This window comes from Aspergillus luchuensis, chromosome 2 (genome assembly GCF_016861625.1).
Source record: "Aspergillus luchuensis IFO 4308 DNA, chromosome 2, nearly complete sequence".
Classification (NCBI taxonomy): domain Eukaryota; kingdom Fungi; phylum Ascomycota; class Eurotiomycetes; order Eurotiales; family Aspergillaceae; genus Aspergillus; species Aspergillus luchuensis.
This window is the reverse complement of record NC_054850.1, coordinates 4,663,729-4,683,611: the sequence shown is the minus strand read 5'-3', so window position 1 is coordinate 4,683,611 and position 19,883 is coordinate 4,663,729. Positions and strand designations below refer to the sequence as shown.

Below are 19,883 nucleotides of genomic sequence, written 5' to 3'. Positions count from 1 at the left end.
CGGTCGTCGCATTCTGATAGTCGGAAACCCTACTATACTCAGCTATATACAAGAAAACAGAAACTATGCAAAGCTTCTACCAAGGAACGGAACAGAGCGGCCGACTGCGAAGCGCAACGAATCAACCGTGCTCGAACCAAAGACTACATTACGCCAACCTTCAGTAACTTGGCAGTGAACTTCAACGCACCTAGAAACCATTTCCAAACGCCATGGAGTCTCACTGCTGCCAAGGTGGTATACACGCTCGACATGATGCGGGCCACTAATTCCGATAACAAGGACCAAATAGCTGCGGTCCATTTCTTCTGCGGCGAGCATGTTGATACCAGAAAAGAGATGAATTCTCCAACAACCGAGGCGAACGAGTTTCTGTCACAGCTTCTGTCTTCCTTCAAGCATATCAACCTTGTTCCCCTTCCGAAGATGGGCGAATTCGATGGGGACGACATGGAGGCGGTCTGTCAATGGATTGAATGCTTCCTAGATCTTTTGCCAGCGACGGCGGTTGTCTTTTGCATAATCGACGGCTTGTCATATTACCTCGCTGAGGAGCAGACGCCTGAGCAGGCAAACGAGTTGCTTCGGTGGCTTATCAAATTGACACGCCACCAGAAAAAGGCCAGGGAACACTTGGAACTATGCACGTTCAAGTTATTTCTTACTGCGCCGCGGCAGCTTCAAGGATCGTATGTCACAGAGTTAAAAGCGGATGAAGTCCTGAATGTGCCAATCAGGCCTCCTAGAACAGGAGGCTTCACGGAAATGAAATGGGAAGCTGGAGCGGGTGGCTAACTTGGCATGCCAGGATGAGATATTTATAATCTGGCAGTGATTGTGATGATTGTCAGATGATCTGAAGAAGTACACATTTTTTCTTAAGTGCAAAGTCTTTCTAGAAAAAACGGATTAATCCACCTTAACTACTAACCTCCCGGCATGTGGCTATATGATGCCCGAGTAGCGGACCTGCGCTATCCTCGGAGGCAGTAATTTATGTACTATACAAAATATCGTTTCTCTAGTAGATTGATGCTCTCAACAAGGTAACGAAGACATACAATCTATATCCCTGAGCTTGTATGCTGGCTGTTCTTCCGAAACCTCTCATCCACGCAGCTAACAAGCACTGATAACTGTAGGATTTCTGAACCAAGCTTATAATATAACTAACCAAGCGGGTAACTCACAAGCAAAAGTCTTATTCTCTCTCAACACCCTCCAACCAACCTACCCAATCCACTAAATCTTACACCGACCTCCACCCCTCCCCAAAATCTCATCCACCCCCCTCCCCGCCTCCTCTACATCCCTCCCCAAATCACGGAACCACAACCACTCAAACCACCCAGCCTGCAACTTCCCCAACACCTTATACATATCTTTCCCCGTCTCAGGATGCTCATAATAAAGCATCGTAGCCATCTCATGCGCCCGTTCCAGCTGTTTCTGAGCCCTAGGTCTCCTGACCTGATCATACCCCGCAAACCCGGCACGGATATACGGCTGCAAAGGCTCACCACCTGGAGCATTCAGATATATCTTAGCGAGCACATTAGAGAGTACTAACGCATCTTCAAGTCCCTGACCGGCACCGGCAGCCTGGAAAGGCAGCGAAGCGTGAGCACTATCGCCTAACAGCACGACGCGGTCACGGTAATATGTTGATGTGTAGCGGTGGTGGAACAGACCCCATCGGATGGGTTTCGCTTTGCGGAGGAGTCGGCGGAAGCGGTCGTCGATGCTTGGGTCGTTGAAGTCGGACATCATTGTTTTGTAGGTCACTTTCTGGGTCACGGCATTGGGAAGATCCCAGGGTTTGTCGTCGGCTACGCAGAGGAGGAAGTTGAGTTCCTGTTTCCCAAGATGGGAGTAGGTAAGTGAACTGGGGTATGTGGCTAATCTACCAAACAAGTCGAACATACCTCTCCGCCCGATATCAGGTAATGAACACAACAGCGCTTCTCACCCAGGTACATCTTCGCCACGTCCGTCAGGTCGCCGAAGATCTCCTTGCCGTCGGCAATGGGAACCACGCCGCGGTAGCAATACGAGCCGGCGTAGACTGGATTGACCTGGCTGGGGTACATTGGTGATAGCACGTGCTCTCTCACAACGCTCTTGATGCCATCTGCGCCGACTAGGATACTGGCCTCGGCGGTGTCGCCGTCTGCGAAGGCTAGGGTGACTTTGTTTGGATGCTGGGTGATATTGGTTAGGCGCTTGCTGAAGCGGACTTTTTCAATTGGTATGAAACTGGTCATTGTTTGGAGGACATCATTGCGGTGTGCCTGATTCATTATTAGCATGACTGAACTCGAAATGGGGGTGTCCAGGGTGGCATACAGCTCTGCGAACATAGTCCGGGTGACCCCATGATGATTTGCCGTACCAGGGCTCTTTGAGACCTGCAGTGTTTGCCAATCAACAACTTGGTCACTGATTGGTTCCGGAGTGAAATATATGCATACCAAGACCCTTCTTTAGAAGCATCCCTTCAAAAAAGATATTCTGAGCATCTTCAGGCTTATTACCTATACAGAAGCGCTCGAATTTCGAAATGAAGCCCTCCTCAATCATATCCAAAGCCAAGTCACCATTGGTTCCGAACCCGATTCCGGCACTATAGCCAGTCAGAAAGGCAAACCGTGAAACTGATCAGATGGAAGACAAAGCAACGAAACTTACCCGACAGTGGAATATTGAGCTTCCTCTTCGTAGACCGTAAATGGTACGCCCTGCTTGTGTAGTCCCATCGCCAGAGCAAGGCCTCCAATGCCGGCGCCTAGAGACAATCATTGGTAAATCCGGCGAGTTGAGTATGAGAGTGACTGCGACGTACCGACGATAGCAACGTGCATGTCTTTGACTTTATCTCCCGCCATGATAATGGCTTTCGGCTACGTTATCTGCTATTAGAGTTTCTGCCAAGGTTTCTGTAGAAGATTATTCTGTCGATCCTTTGACGAAGGCAAGACCAGCTGCTATCTCAATGACGGGCAAATGGACAGCCTCGCGTGCGGGGTTGGCGGGTTGGGTCGGATGTAAGTTCTCTGCATCTCGATAAGCGCGCTATGCGCGGATACTCCGACAAGAGCATGTTTCTGAAAAATCCTAATAGTGAAATCGCTGATTTACTTTGAGATGGCTGAAAAATGTCCGATCTTGTCCCTAGATTCTACCTAAACTCTGACAGGTCAGACGAGTGGTGGAGATCTTATATCTGTCGAAATAGTACTATTTAATTACTGCAAAATGGGTAAAGATGGCTATATAAAGTACAACAAGAATATGGAAATACGAAATTTGATTGCACGGGTCGTTGGCTACTCTGTACAATCTGAGAGCGCAAGCCTGGAATTTACAGAGTTGTTTGCGTGACATACTGGCGATGAGCTGGTGCGCGTTATTTAGTTATAACTAGCTTTTCAAGGATGTAATTTGCAAGAGTTAGGGGGTATAGATCAACCATATTTCATGGAAAGAGTCATATTGTTCAGACAGAAGGCGGGGAAGTCCTTCCTCCCAGCTACTAGTATTCTCTTTGACTGAGACAGAAACCTCGGACAGCCAGATTTATCTTCCGTTGCGAACATAGACTGTTTATGCGGTTGAACAACACAGTAGAGCTGTCGAAATTCTGAGTCCCTTCACGAACAAATTGTCTCATGGATTCGCAGACAGTTCCACATTTGCGCCAGACTATTATGAGAAGTAGAAAGACAGAGGCACACCGAGCAAGTATCGCGCACGAGCATACCAGCCTGTTGATTGGGCCTAGGAGAAACAGAAAGGTGTCTTGGGGGAAAAGCCCGCAACTTAAATCAAGGAGATGAATTCTTGCCTATGACTTACGAATGAGGTAGAATGTGTGTTGTGTGGGAAGACGCGGAGTGGCTCCCTCAACCATGTTCTCAACTGAGGTACTGAGTAGTGAATGCAAACTAACTTTGTCCACCGATAGTGTTTTCATTCGTTACCGGTGTTACTGATCCTTTGTTTCCACCGTATTTTACTTCTTGTGAGAAGTTTCGCTGCAAAAAGTTCTCCCTCAACAACGCGCTAAACCAACCCAATCTGACTTGTACGCCTTGGATCGGGACAACAGGAAACATGGCAGAGAGACGAAAGGCGCCTAAGGTGCCTAAAGTCGCTAAAGGACAGCTACGTGTGACCGGGTTCAAGCTTCTGAAAAGTTTGAAACAATTGATATCCTTGTTAGCCAAAGATGGCCTGGGTTCGAAGACTATTCATGAGATAGAGCATAAGCATCTGGGCTCAGGTTCCGACATCAATCAACGCCAATATGCCATGTTTCGCGCGTTTTCCACACCCATTTTCCGTCATAGTCGATTGCTCAAAGATATGCAGGACTTCGGGCTCGACCAGACTTGAGACCGGGCGAGGAATATAGTCAACCAGTCCTCCGAGTTTCGGCGGTACCTCGCACTCTTACAGGGCGTGCAAACAGTGTCCCCGGTCTGAGTCCGTCTAGTGCGGCGTGGCCGGGAGCTTTTAAACCAACGCGTGATATTCAAGAGCAAGTCGTGACGGTCAAGGGCGTGTCGACTCTTGAGAGAAGCCAGAAGTCAAGACCTGGTGGAACCAGAAGAGCAACTACTAGAGCTAGACAAGAAGACTTGAGCACCGGTAAAAAGACGATTGGACGAAGACTCGGGCGAAAAGTTGCCGGGGTGTTAAAACGCCGTCGCTCTTCAATCGAATCAGAGTCAGATTCGATGTCTCAATCCATTTTCTTCGATGATCCGGATGTTGTTTCTAGTGAAGATGACGACCCGACCTATGTTGAAGATGATGACAAGTTACCCGATGCCGACGATGAAACAAGCGTCAACACGGCGCTCATTTTGCTCTTGAAGGAGATTTCGCATCTGATTCCGAACATTAAGTCGGACTGGACATTTGACCATCTCAGCTTTTCGCCGCAATTCAAAAAAGGTTCATACACCGCAATTACAGACGGCGGGCTACGATCAAAGACGAACCAGGCTATTATGTACATTGTAGAAGCTAAAAGAAGGGTCAGATCGGCAAGATACGAAGACATCGTGATGCAGGAAGGCGCCGAGCTCGTTGGCTGGATTCAGCATGGAGACTCTCCTCGCCCTGAACTGAAGGGACAGTAAGTCAATGTTAACCAGATCTCAAACGGTGAAATATTGTTGTGTCTGTACTCGTTCGGCCGTATGATGTTGAGTAGCCTCGCTCTACTTTCTGGTGATCGACACGAAATTTATGTGACATTTGCGTCATGCTCTCCCGACTACCAGGCATACTTGAACCCCGAGATCGGGCATGCAACTCCAGATACCCATATGAAGATGCAGATTTATGGCCCGTATAACACCCTTGTAAACCGCCACATGGAAGACTTCGCCGTGGTTGTGGTTAGCTTGATGCTTCTTGCAGAGAAAGCTCTATAAGGAGGTTGTGATACTAGGCTCATCTAAGATCGGTAACAAGCCTCAGCTGACGCGGCCACTTGTCTACTGGACGCCAGTTGAGACTGGTAAATGGCAAAAACATTACAGACGAGTATATCTCTTGAAGGCCAACTGACATCTTCTTCTGTGCTTTATTAAAGATCTTGTTATTTGTTTATTTTCCTCTCTCTCTATTATAGAAAGTTTACATAGTGACAATTCGGGATGCGCTTGTCGCCGCATGACTTGAGGAGAGACAGGTAGGTATCATGGAAGAAGAGAACACAACGTAAATAAGGGAAATAATCTTGCTTATAACTCGCAAAATGAGGTAGAATCTGTGTCATGTAGGAAGTTGCGGGTGTCTCCCCCAACCACGGTCTCGACTGGGAACAAAGTAAATATGAACCAATGTTTTCGCCCATGTCAAGTTGATGATTATATCCAGGAAAGTAAAACAAAGTCATACACACCAAGCAACACAATCCTATTGGTAGCGTTCCGGTATGACGTGAGAAACCTCAGAATCTACCCACTCAAGGGAAGGCTGGACGCCGAATAACTCCCACATCTGCGCGTTGTTCCAGTTGGATACCATATTTGGATTTATGGCCCCGTCATCGACAATACCACTGCGAGTTGCGCTATCATATATGTAATTATCAGCATCAACCTGCGGAATACTTACTTCCGCTTCGGAACTCGATGGCATCGTAGTCAAGTTAGTCTCGTCCAGTGGCATAGCCATCGAGTTAACGCTGCCGTCTCCTTGCATAAGCGGACTGCATAAGTTGAGAAACGTGGTAAACAAGTGGTATAGCTTGGAGATAGGAGGATTGGTGTCTATAAAGTGATGCAGCCCTCTGGTAGTTTCATGCATAAGTTGGTAGTCTTCCGTATTAGAGGTTCCGACCACATTGCAGAACAAGAGGTAAAATGGAGTCATGGGATAGGAAAGCACGGTCCTAGTGATTAACACTTTCAGAGTCAAGTCAATATAGAGTGAGAATAGGATGCCCACCCTGATAAAAACATTGAATAGGTACCGACAAAGCTATCATCCTCGTTGAGTAATTTGTGTATTCGTCTCAAGGCCTGGAAGGCGTGGCGGGCTTGTTCTAGGCATTCTTCGCGAGCCTGAGGTTGAGCTTGCACCCTAGGGCTAAGGTGTAGTAATGTTGCCATAATGGCATGATATCGGAACTCAGTTGCAATCCATTCCACCTGTAAAGCAGAACTAGAATCACGGCATCGCTGGTGAAACCGTTAGACTACCGTCAAAAAGAGACGGCAATGCGAAGGATAGGTAAAACTTACCTCGTCAATCACGCCTCGCAAAGAAGCGAGATTTTGTATGGCTGCGTCAAGGGTTGTGTCCACGTCGCTGATATCACTGAGGCCATGATTCCTATGGACTACATCCATTGCAGCTTCTTGAATCTGAGCAAGCTCAACCATTGTTTTGACAATCAGGCTGAGAGCGCCACTTTCCATCGGAATTAATGACGCTGGGTTGAGTTTCAGCCTTGGCAATGAAGGAGGGCGAAGCAGCAGCATGCTCAGCATTTTGTCAAGGTAGAAGCAAGAAAAAAGACAGAAACGAGCATCTTGATCCTCTTGACAACGAACTGGAGTATCGTCTCTGATTGTATGATAGTTCATGGCAACAAGTATTTGCGAAGCGAACGCCGTGAGAGTCCAGCCTCGTGTTGGATATCCCTGCATTTGGTGCAGGAGTGCCTAAGTGGAGTCTTGGTCAACTTCTGTTCGAGCGACGGGGAGGGAGAACATACGGCCGATAGTAAGGCCTGAACCAGAGTGATAGAATATGTACCAACAAAATTTATCTGATCCAATGCCCGCAAAGCCGCGGACGCGTATCGCTCTTGGGTCTTTTTGATGTGTGTGCGGAGCCGCGGGCCCAAGCGCTGCTGCGGTACGCGGGCGAGAAAGAACAGTGCTTTGGTGTAAACGCAAACCTGATAATGCAGAGATGTCTGCCGATCTAGTTTGCCCTCTGCAAGCGAGAGGCTCATGTGCTCTAGGCATCTGATCGATATATGGTCGGGCCAGTAGAAGTGTCTCTGAGCGGAGTGCTGATGTGATATATCTATACGATGTCAGAGTTAGTACTTGGCTTTCTAAGAGTTTCGATAACACGGACCCATAGACATCATAAGGTACAATTCTAAAGAGAACTCTTCCCGGACAAATGCGTCATGGTCGTCTGCACATCTCGGGTTCCCACTGAAAACCTTAGGCTCTGTGGAAGATGCGGTTATCTTGTTGACCAGCAATAAGGCGTTCTCCAGAACCGTACGCCTCTGGGGAGATAGATGATTGCTATTTTGCAATTCCTGTTGGATTGACCGTCGTGCCTCGCTGACTTGGTGAATAGGCGTGTCCTCGCTCACAGCTGGAGACTCGGAGACCCTCTGACAAGGAGTCTCCCTTTTCACGGAATTCAGATTCCAGATAACAGTTTCTGGAACACTAGACGATATGGGCTGATCTGTTCTGGCACTATTTGATTCCCAAGCTTGGGATCGAGCATAGCTCCGTGAAGAGGTGGCTGCAGCACTTGAAGGGTAGGAAACAACATGCTCAAGAGTCGATAGCCTCTCCGACAGTCCGGCAATTCTGGACTGGGCGTTACAATCCGAAACCCCAGAGGTGACCGAACACATTAAGTTCAGACGAACTTACCGGGAAACCCTGGGACGCATGCTGCGTCTGGGTCGGGTTCGTCGGCATTCCGCACGAGCATCCACGCAATTCATACAAGGGTCCAGCCGATCGCATTTCACCTATTTAGTGGAGTGTGTCAGGGGAGATTTGGTGTAGGAGAGATGAAACAATGTGACAAAGGTTGGGTAACGAACCTTTCTTGTGTGACACAGATCACACTTAGAAATTTCATGGGCAAATGTCAGCCATCGGGGAGGTAACCCACAGCTCCTCACGATAAGAAGAGAAAACTGATTCAAAGACCCAGGAAGGACCAAGTCTTTCATTGGGTGGGGAGGTACTTGCTAACGGTACGAGGGACTTACAGCTGATCTTTCCATTGCGATCTGGTTGGCCATTGTGCCAGATCCCTTTTCTCTCGCTGCGGTAAGATGGGTACTGTCCAGCCATCCAGCCAAGCACCAATGACAGCAATGGAGATTGGGGACGATCTATTTGCGGTGGTCCGAACATCCGACTATATTTGGTAATAGTGTGTGAGGCAGTAGCCGGCTTTATAATGAGATTGGTCAAGGCAGGGGAGGAAAGGGCTAGAAGAGAAGATTGATGTTGATATAAATGTATTTGAAGGCTGCTTCTTCACCAGCAAAATCTGATAAGACAACTCGGCACGTGGTAGCAGCCACTTGTGCCGACTAAGGCGATGTTGATTATGAATCCCCGTCAACAGTGGAAGAAGTAGAGAAGTTTCTATGACAAATGTGGATCCAGATTTGTCAGTCGATTGTTGCACGGGTGCGTTTGACTCGCCTTCATTGGTAGAACATCCAACCAAGTATACTTCATCAAGTAGGAGATAAAGAGATGTAAAGGGTTTTCAGTGAAGAATTGAGAGTGGAAAGGGGCAATGCAGCACGAGATCAAGCAACTACTCCTACGATGCTGACTCTGTCGCTTAAATGAGTAGCGTTGCCCTAACCCGACGTGGCTTAAAGGGGTGCCCGGCATAAGCATTACAGGAACGAAACTACCATTGAAAGCCATGTTTCATTTATTTTCATACTACGCTATCGAAATATCCGTCAGATACTGAACAACAGTCCCGACTGGTGATACTGCGGCTCCTGATGGGAGTCAGTCCCCAGACATTGCAGGTTGAATAGATTAGGAACAAGCTTTTCACCAGTGGAGCGGCCGAGGAAAGAAGGCTGTGTCTTTATTTATAGTTACTGTTTGTGCTTAATTCATAACTTTTTCCTAAAAATTGGACCAATCTCTATGACCCATCACGCCTCGTATGCTCTCAGTTTGAAGTCTGGAATAATACCACTTCGGATTGTGCTTTCGGCTAGACGGCTAGCAAGCCTTGGAACCATCCAAATTAGCTAACAGCTAAGCCTCTCTAGTGTGTTGACGGTGTAATACACGTGGGTCAAATTAAGTTCAGTTCATTGAGAAACTGTCCTGATAGACAACCGGAAACCTCTACCACCTGGATAGATAGATAGATAGATAGATTGGGTTATCCTAATATAGCGCGGCCAGGGCACTCTTGCAGGGCGCCTGTAGCCTGAGTAAGTCTCTGAGCTGTAAATTTAATATATAGGATTCTGTTTCTTTTATATGACCCCATTCCTTCCCTATATAGAATCCTTGTAATCTTATGGTATTGCTTAAATACTGTAATTTAAATATAAAGTTATTTCTAGATTTAATCTAACTAATCAGAGCGCGCGTAGCAGTTCTCTTATAGATATTTTATAAGTAATCTTACAAGAGTATTCTCTTATAGAATCTACTTAATCTTATTTATATATCTTTTCTAATTCTCTTTATATATTCTTTTTAATTCCTTGTATTATATTCTTTATCCTTTATTTATATAAGTATTATGATAAGTCTTATTATAAAGTCCCGGATCTGCTTACTCCTGTTTTCTGCCCGATTAAAGACTTCTATAATTATAGAAATCTGTAAAGCTTTATATAGATTAAAGATTTATAAGACTTTTATATATATTCTATTATCTATTATAATGGCTGTAGGGGGTTTGTATAACTTTATATATATTTTTATATTCTTATAATCTTATACCAGATCCTGTAATTCTTTATAATTTATTAGCTTAATAAGTTTCTATATGTAAATATATATAATCTATAAATAATTTATTTATTCTTAAAATCAGTTATTATTATTATTATAAATATAGGGAACCATGAGAGGGGGAATTAATGATATAAATCTGTAAATATATCTTTTATTTATTATATATTTTTCTAATTTTAAAATGTGTTTATATCTGATTCTTTATTATCCAGGATTTATATCTGTTATTATTAATAATTACTTTTTTTTTATATTATGTATCTAGGGCAGTTTTAATAATAATAGATATTATAGGTACTCTGTCTAGAATAGAAAACTTACTATATATATTATATATTTTTATTCTATTAACGCCTTCTTTAGACTCTGTGATATTAATTAAATGTTATACTAGATTAAATATTAGAATTTATTATATAAGTTATATATAAGTAAAATATAATATACTATTTCTAGTATTACATAGTATTACTTATACTAGATAGAATTAATTTTCTGAATTATATATAGAAATATATTTAAACTAATTTTTTCTGTCTAGACCTGGAAGAGAGTACTCTACTAGATTAAAATTAAATTTTTATAAAATTATATTAATTTTATACTGATTTTTAGAATATATTATTAAAGGATTTTATTATAGTCTGTATACTGCTAGTACTAGTATTATTATTTTTTAATTAATATTTTAATTTAAGTATTTATAGATAATTACAGGATCTAGTAATCTGATATTTATAATATTTTTAAACTATTAGTTAAACTATTTAGAAGCTATTTAGTAATATATTTAATTATCTTATTTGTAAATTTATTACCAGGAATTTTTATATAAATAAAGATTTAGTAGAAGCTGATATTCTATTTCTACTTATACTATTTTTTAATAAGATTAATAATATATTAAACAAGGAATTATCCTAATTATATATCAGGATTAAAAAGATATCAGAGAGTACTTTAATTATTTATATATATTTTAACTACTTTCTAGAGAAGGGGATCTTTTTATATTATTTATAAAATTAAAATAATCTTGATTAATTTAATATAAGAAATAATATTTTTCTAGTTTATTTCCAGATATACCTGCTAGCTGTATTTAATTATATTATTTAAAAAAATAATAGTAATCTTAATCTTTTTATAATAGTTAAATCTGTTTATATACAGTTTCAGAATACTGCTATATACAGTTTCTATAATTATATAATTAATTAAAGTTTACTTTTTTATATTTTTAATTAATATATAAAGGGGGGCCCACCAGGACAGGATTATATAAAATAATTTTAATTTAATTTTTTAAATATTAATTTTTTTTATAAAAGTAGTTTTTCTTCTGCCTGTTCCAAGGAAGTTTATAATAAGATTTTATTATTATAAATTCTTTTTTTAATAATATTTATATATATATTTAATAATATAATTTAAATAATTATTTTCAGTCTAGTTTCACGGAGGCATTGCTTTATTGATATTATATATAATTTTATATTAAATATATTTTTAGTAACTGTTTTAAATTTTCTAGTAATATTATATTCTACTTTTTATTAGATAGCTATAAATATTTAAATCTGCTGGTTATAATAAAGTATTTACTTATAAATCTAAAATATATATTAGATTAGAAATATATATAAGATTTATAAGATAATAAAGTTTTTATATAAGATTTTTTTTAATTAATAAGAAATTTTATTTAAACTTTTTTATTAAGTTCAGGGTCTAAATATCTTTAAAATATTTTTTATTAACTGCTGTTATATATTTATCAAACTATAAGTATTGATTCAGGATAATCCTGAGTAAATAAACTAATTAATTAAAAATAATAATATAATTATTTCTGAGATTAAAATTTAATTTCTTATTAGTCAGATCAGGGTATCTCTAGCTCTAGAAATATAATTAGAAATATATTAAAATAAATTTTTTAGAAGTAAAGATTAATACATATATAACTGATTATATTTTATAGATTTTACTGTATTATAATATTAGATATTAATAATTTAATTTTTTATCCGGCCCAGCTATAATTATAATTATATTATTAATATATCTGATATTATTTAATAAATTATTTATTATATTTATATTATAAAAAAAATACAAGATCAGGAAAAGTGAGGATTCTTAAAGAATATTTATATTAATCTTAGCTTATAGTTATTAATATTCTAATAATTTTAAAATAATATAACAGTCTTCCAGGAAGAATTAGATTTATTTAATTAAAGAATTAGGTATCCTGTGTTTACAGAAGTTATAGATTAGTTATATATATAAAATATCATTAAATATTCCAGAGATGTTAAGAAATAGAGTAATTATAATTTTTCTTTATTTTTAGATAGATTTTATAATTTTTATTATAATATATAGAGCTGACTTGGTACCTTATTTTTTTTATTATTATAATAATTATTCAGCAGTAAGTAGTATTATTCTATAAAATAATTAAATTAAATAATTATATATATTTTAAAGATCTTGTTAAGAATGTTGAATAGTATAATTAATTAATATAATTTTAATTTAAAATAATTATCTTTACTGGATTTATAAAGAATGATTATTTAAATCTCTTAAAAATAATTTAAGTATTTATTTATTTTAAAATATATATTAAATAAATATATTAGCTGAAAAATAAATATATTTTTAATTATCTGTAGAATTCTGTTCAGGATATTATCTAGATTAGATATTTTATTTATTTTAAATTAATTAATTATAATCTTAATCTTTTATTCTATTAATAGAAATATATTAAATAAATTAAAATATTTATAGTTTTCTGTATCTGCTAGATCAGCAGTAAAAAATAATAAGAAAAATAATTTTATTAAAATCTTGATTTTATTATCTAGCTTAAAATATAGGATATTATCTTTAATAATCAGAGGTATAAAGAACTGGTAAAATATATAATTTTTAATTTATTTATTAAAATTTTATAGCTTGGATATGCTGTCTAATATAATAATTTATTTAATTTATTTTTAGAAAATAAATATATAATATTTCTTGATACAGGTTCATATATAACTGTATTAATATTATATTTCTAGTATTATTATTTTAGATATTCTTATTTAATATTTCTATTATTATTAAATAATTTTTTTTTAAATTTATTTAACAGGTATCTACAGTTCTCTGTATACAGATATAAATTTTAGTTATATATAGAGATTAGACTAGACCAGGAAAGTAAAGATTTTAATTATTTTATTTATTATTTTTATAAGATCTGTTATACTCTGGTCAGGATTAATATTTAAGTTAAAAAAATATTTTTAATTTTATTTAAAAAAAATCTTAGTTAAGGTTTGCTGGAGCTTTATTTTATTTATAATTTTTTAATTATAATAGATTATTAGCTTCTTTAGTTACAGAATAATATTAATTTTTATTTTAATAAGATAATAATTAGATATTCTGTTTAATTATAAAATTAATTAAATATATTTTATCTAATATTACAGATTCCATGAGATTAATATAAAATTTAATATAATATTTAATTTCTGTGGGATATTCTTTATTTAATTAATAAATAAATCTTCCTGCTCCTGGACTCTAATAATTAATCTTATAATAAGATTCTTTAATATAATAATTATTAATAGTTTTTATTTAATAATTATCTGGAAGGCCTCGGTATATTTTTTATTATAAAATTTTAATATATAAGTTTATTTATTCTAAATCAGATTTTAAATATTAAAATTGCTGAATATAATATATTACTTCTTTTTAAATATAATATTTACTTTAAATAGGATTTTCTAAAAATAATAGATTTCTTTATTTATAACAGTCTGTAGAGGATTATATATATTATATATAAAAATCTTAATATAATTTTTTGTTATAATATATATAAATATAATATATTAATTATAGTATACTAGGTTCTAGAGAAGAATTTTCTAGATAAATATATATATTAATTATAGTATACTAGGTTCTAGAGAAGAATTTTCTAGATAAATATATATATTTTAAATTTATAAAGATTCTGTATACTGATCCAGCAGAGATTAAAATATATTTTTATTATTAAAAAAAGTATATTATATTTATTTTAAAATTAATTTATAATTTTTATATAATAATGATATTATAATTAAAAATTCTAGAATTCTAAAGAAAGAAGGTCATGATCTTATATAAAAAATATTAGATATTATATTAAAAAACTTATAGAGTTAGCTGTATAATTATTATTTTTTTTATTAAAATTAGATTAGATATGTTTTTTAAATATATTTATAATATTTATTAGTTTAGTATTAAGCTTAGCAGTTTTATTAGTTTTAATATTTTTCTTAGTAGTTTTTATATTTATATTTATTAGTTAACAGGCTTAGCTAATTACTTTTAACTTATTAAATATTTTTTAATCTGTTAATTCTTACATAGTATTCTATAAAAAAATATATATTTTATATTAATTAATCTACCTGCAGTTATCTATCAAGTCTTATTTAAATAAAATTAATTTATATATATTTTTTCTTTCAGTTTTCTAAGGGGCTCTTGTTTTGAACTATTATTTTAAAATAAATTAAAAAATATTATATATATTTCTAGAGTATTTAAATATTATTTTCAGAAATATAGATTAGCTAGAGATCTCTAAATTAAATATTAAGAATTATATAATTTATTAATTTAAAATTTCTATATTAACTGTGGCTTCTGCTTAGTCAGATTTATTATTTTTACTCTAGAAGTATTCTAATCTTGATAAAATATTATTTCTAGATTAAAATCTTAAAATTACTTTAGATTCTAAGATTATTTCAGATTCTAAAACTATCTCTAGAAAGTAGTTATAAAGTCTTATTAAAATTAATTAGTAATATTTAATAAGGCTGTTCTTAATATAAATATATATAAAGACTACTACTGGTATTATTACTATAAAAATATAATTATATTTATTTAAAATAGGCTAGTATATTTTATAATATTTAACAGATTTTTACTCGTGTAGCAGTTCTGATAATTTTAATAAATCTAATAATTTAAATACTATATATTTATAGTTTTTCTTATTAAATAAAAAATTATATTTCTGGCTGGTTCTGATCTCAGAAGATATACTTAGAATAATTAATATTATAATTAATTAGACTATGGCTGGTTAAACTATGGCTAGTAATTTCAGATAATATCTAGTCTTATTTTTTTTAAAATATTCAATAATTTTATTAATTTTCTTCCGGGCTGGGCAGCTCTTGTTATAGATAATATATAAATTTTTATAATTAATATAAATAAGATTAGTATAGTTTAAATATATAGACTTATTATATAAATCTGAGTAAAAGAGACAGCAAACAGAATAAATATATTTATAGTAAATATATCTAAATATTTAGTATTTAATATATTATACTAGACAGGCTCTAGAGTTATATAATTTTATATAATATATAAATTTTTTAAAATAAAGCTTGCCTGTATATAGAAGCATATTTATATTTTATAATTAATTAAAATTAATAATTAAAAAGTTTTTTAATTTTATAATTCTAGAAGCCTGTCAGTCACCTATCTAGTTAATATATAAAATATATATTTTTAATATTTATATATTAAGCTGCTTGATCTACTGCTTAGTATTATTATTTATTATATTTTTTTTAATAAATAGAATTTTTAGAATACTGTATATGAGTATTAAGTAATAATTATTAATAATATATATAAATTTATTCTATCTAAGATGTTAGAGCTATTTATTATTATATTTTATTAAAATTTTTTTATTCTTGCAGCTGGCCGTATAAATATTAATATTTTTTAATTTATATATTTTTAATATATAAATATATATTGTCAGCCCTATTTTCTAGATAATAATTTATATAAAATTTTTAATAATTACTAAGTATAATATTTAATAAAATAGCTTACTGTTATTTTAATAAATTAAGATTTATAATTCTGTTTACTCAGATATACTAAGATTATTATTAATATAGATATTAAATAAAACAAGAAACAGATTAGAAAATTTATTTTTTATTTTTTTTATTTTATTATATAAGAATTAAATAAATTAGAGAATATAATTAATAAGATCCCCTTGGCTGAATAACTAAGTATAAATTTTTTTTATTATTTAAATAAAGATTATAATATTTAATTAATTAAATTTTTTTTTAAACTTATCCTCAGCTAGTATGGCTAAAATATAATAGTATTTAATAAAAATAATATTTATCTTAGCTAGTTTTTAGATATTAAAGTTTAGTAATTTTAATTATTTAAATAAAAATATATTTACTTACTTAGCTAGATTAATTTATTTTATAAGAAATTATTAGTATATTTATAGAGCAGAGAGAATTATACAGAAAATAATAAATTATAAAAAAAGAAGATAAAATAAAGTTTAAATAATATTATTTATTTTAATTATTTATTTCAGGATTTTTATATACTGTACTTACTCTAGAATATTTTAAAGATATTAAAAAATAAATTGCTTGAGGCTGTGGTTTATTAATAAGTAATATTATAATTAAAAAGTAATAAATAAAATAATTATAAATTAAAATAATAAGAAAAATAGTAGATAAATTTAAATTTAATTAATACTTTATCTATACTAGATTATATATAGATTTATTATATATATATATTCTAAGACCCAGTTTATAATCTGAATCATTTTTTTAATATTTAATTTAGAATAGTCTAGTGATATTAAGAAAATTTTTTTATAATAAATCTAAGTAATATATTACTGATCAGTATATTTAATATTTAGTATATTCTAGAATAATATTATTTATCCTTTCCTGTTTAAGTATAGAATATAATATCTGGATAAATTATAGAGTAGTAATAATTATAATATCTTAATATAATAATATATAATTCTTTATAATGATATTATAAATAGTATAGTTAGTTATAATACTAGTAGTTAATTTAAAATAGTTTATTTCTGTAAATATCTGTTAGATTTCTTGAATATAAAAGTATATTTTATTAAAGATTAAATTTTTCTGTGTTATAGATTAAGGCTTATAATATATTATTTTTTAAGATTAAATAAGATCCCCGCTGGTTGGGGATATATTTAGATATTTTTCTGTATATTATAAAAGAATATTTATAAATAATTATAGTATAGATAGTTATAGTATTACTATTCTAAATATTATATTTAAATAAGTAGTAGGCCCCTGTTTCAGTGTATTTCTTTAAACAAAGATTAAAATAGAGAAGAAAAAGGCGTGATAAAGTAGTATTTATAAGAAATAAAAATAAAGATTAAAATAGAGAAGGAAAAAGTATAATAAAGCAGTATTTATAAAAAATAAAAATAAAGATTAAAATAAAGAAGGAAGAGGCGTGATGAAGTAGTATTTATAAAAAATAGAAATAAAGATTAAAATAGAAGAGAAAGAGGTATGATGAAGTAGTATTTGTAAAGAACAGAAATAAAGATTGAAATAGAGAAGGAAGAGGTGTGATAAAGCAGTGTTTGCAAGGAACAGAAGCAAAGGTTGAAATAGAGGAGGAAGAGACATGATGAAGCAGCGTTTGCAAGGAACAGAAGCAAAGGTTGAAATAGAGGAGGAAGAGGCGCCTAGATAGATAGATAGATGTCTACCACCTGGATTATAGCCTGACTATCAGTACCAGTTGGTTTGGGCTGCATCTCGGTAAGGTATCTCTCACAAGAAAGAGGGCCATCTCAATACTCTTCAACTTGGCAGCATATACCATTGAATCGCATATACCATTGAATCGCATATACCATTGAATCAGGTTCAGCGTCCAGGTATACTTCCCGGGCCCACCCAGCGCGGATGCTGACCGCGGAGGCGGTAAGGCATAAGTCCGAGACACCTGGATTTGTCTAATTCCGAAAGACAGTACAGGATTTGCTGTTGGTTAAATTGAGTACTTCTTACACTTGAATGCACCAATAAGCCTAAGCTGACGCGGCCACTTGCCTACTGGGTGCCACCAGTCAGCCCTGAACTCGACGACTCACAATAGAATGTACTAAGAAGATCTTATAGCCTCAAAGTTATTGGGTGCATACCAATTAGAAATCCAATCGTAAGGTCCAACCAGTGGCACTGGGGTGACTTTTCCGCGCATTCCAAACCCATCGCAATGCAGGTATGCTGCGATCCATAGGTATGTAGGTGTTTCAGCAACACAGATAAGACACCGAGCCCGAAGCCTGCCATGCATTACAGATAAGATTGAATGCTTCGGAAGTCTACATATGGAGAGTGAGAATTTGCTGCGATTTCCCCGCCTCTGCTTCTTACCTGCCACTCATCATGCGAAGGCCGTCGCGCTTTCAACTCTGCATTTGTTTATTATTTCTCATTATATTGATACTCTTGGAAAGCCACCTCACGGATCTTTGCGACCAGTATCGTGCACAAGAGTACATAGTTGATTGGTTCAGTCTTGAGCGGACCAGCCAAGTGACAATATCTTCTCCAGGTCAGACTGGCGACAAGGTGATCGTGGCTGCGAAGCTACAGGAGGAGCAGACAGAATGGATTGAGCAAGAACTACCCGAGTAGGCAGCTTAACATTTCCCAACAGCTGCAAATTGTTCACTGATCATATGAAGCTGGCAACGAGCTATCTACATCGTCAACCCATCACGAGAAGTTGCAGATGATGCCCGACAATTTACAACACCCCTTAACAAGGGCCATGAATCCATGGCTTACCTAACATACCTTATTGATCACTATGATAGACTCCCTTCCACCATTGCATTTATCCATTCGCATCGCTCGGGCTTTCTTCGAGCTTGGCATGTCGATGCACCTCTGCATGATAATGCATGGTCCATGAGAGCCCTACAGCTGAACTTTGTCCAGCAGAATGGCTATGTCAATCTACGATGTAACTTGAACCCAGGGTGCAAGGCCATATACCATCACGTAACACGTGATATCTTCACGGAAATTTTTGAAGGCACCAGCACACCCCCACTGAACGGGACTGATCTTGCGCTCGGAAGTGACAAACGCGCCATGCAAATCCCTGACACGGTTGCGGCAGCATGTTGTGCGCAGTTTGCAGTATCTCGAGAGCAGGTGCTTCAGCGACCACGCGAAGACTATATCAAGATACGGCAGTGGATTATCCTCACGCCGCTGGATGATGCTCACAGTGGGAGGGTTATGGAATATCTTTGGCATATCATCTTTGGCAAAGAAGCTGTCTAGTAAGTTGGATTTCTGCTGACAGTAGAGCAATGCTGACCCCGGCTTAGTTGCCCGGATGAAGAAGTCTGTTATTGCGAGGTGTATGGGCTATGTTGAATGATGACGTGTTAAGCATTCTGTGTGACAAGCGTGTTGTAAATATATTACATTAATCTCTTGCTGTTGCCATTCTCTCGTTGTACTCATCAATATCAATAGTGAATCATTACGGCTTATTATTTAACGCAAAGCACCAAGCAGACAATCAAAAATAACAACTAAACAAGCCCTAAACTACGGCCCCAAACACCGATGGCAATCACCCTGACACCCCACGCTACCAAGATAGTTCATCTTCCCTCTATTAGCCTAATACCCTCGTATCCCCTACTCTGTACATCCATCCATCCCGCAAATT

General features: G+C 35.0%; 5 protein-coding genes across 5 annotated transcripts; 3 read left to right on the top strand and 2 right to left on the bottom strand.

Moving 5' to 3' along the window:
* Positions 1-252: 252 nt before the first annotated feature.
* Positions 253-795, top strand: AKAW2_21519A (uncharacterized protein; the record flags this gene model as incomplete). The annotated part of the gene is made up of 1 exon (XM_041686352.1): positions 253-795. The coding sequence occupies one exon, from the start codon at positions 253-255 to the stop codon at positions 793-795; it is 543 nt and encodes a 180-aa protein (XP_041540345.1).
* Positions 796-1,242: 447 nt separating this feature from the next.
* Positions 1,243-2,885, bottom strand: AKAW2_21518S (uncharacterized protein; the record flags this gene model as incomplete). The annotated part of the gene is made up of 6 exons (XM_041686351.1): positions 1,243-1,854; positions 1,926-2,291; positions 2,347-2,408; positions 2,472-2,623; positions 2,689-2,785; positions 2,843-2,885. 6 exons carry the CDS (start codon positions 2,883-2,885, stop codon positions 1,243-1,245), a joined length of 1,332 nt encoding a protein of 443 aa, XP_041540344.1.
* Positions 2,886-4,113: 1,228 nt separating this feature from the next.
* On the top strand, positions 4,114-5,147 carry AKAW2_21517A (uncharacterized protein; the record flags this gene model as incomplete). Its single annotated transcript, XM_041686350.1, has 2 exons — positions 4,114-4,282; positions 4,372-5,147. The coding sequence occupies 2 exons, from the start codon at positions 4,114-4,116 to the stop codon at positions 5,145-5,147; spliced, it is 945 nt and encodes a 314-aa protein (XP_041540343.1).
* A 784-nt stretch (positions 5,148-5,931) lies between these two features.
* On the bottom strand, positions 5,932-8,530 carry AKAW2_21516S (Zn(II)2Cys6 transcription factor; the record flags this gene model as incomplete). Its single annotated transcript, XM_041686349.1, has 8 exons — positions 5,932-6,409; positions 6,466-6,698; positions 6,762-7,184; positions 7,238-7,554; positions 7,609-8,084; positions 8,151-8,251; positions 8,327-8,350; positions 8,498-8,530. The coding sequence occupies 8 exons, from the start codon at positions 8,528-8,530 to the stop codon at positions 5,932-5,934; spliced, it is 2,085 nt and encodes a 694-aa protein (XP_041540342.1).
* Positions 8,531-18,577: 10,047 nt separating this feature from the next.
* Positions 18,578-19,486, top strand: AKAW2_21515A (DUF3431 domain-containing protein; the record flags this gene model as incomplete). The annotated part of the gene is made up of 2 exons (XM_041686348.1): positions 18,578-18,825; positions 18,880-19,486. 2 exons carry the CDS (start codon positions 18,578-18,580, stop codon positions 19,484-19,486), a joined length of 855 nt encoding a protein of 284 aa, XP_041540341.1.
* Between the last annotated feature and the right edge of the window lie 397 nt (positions 19,487-19,883).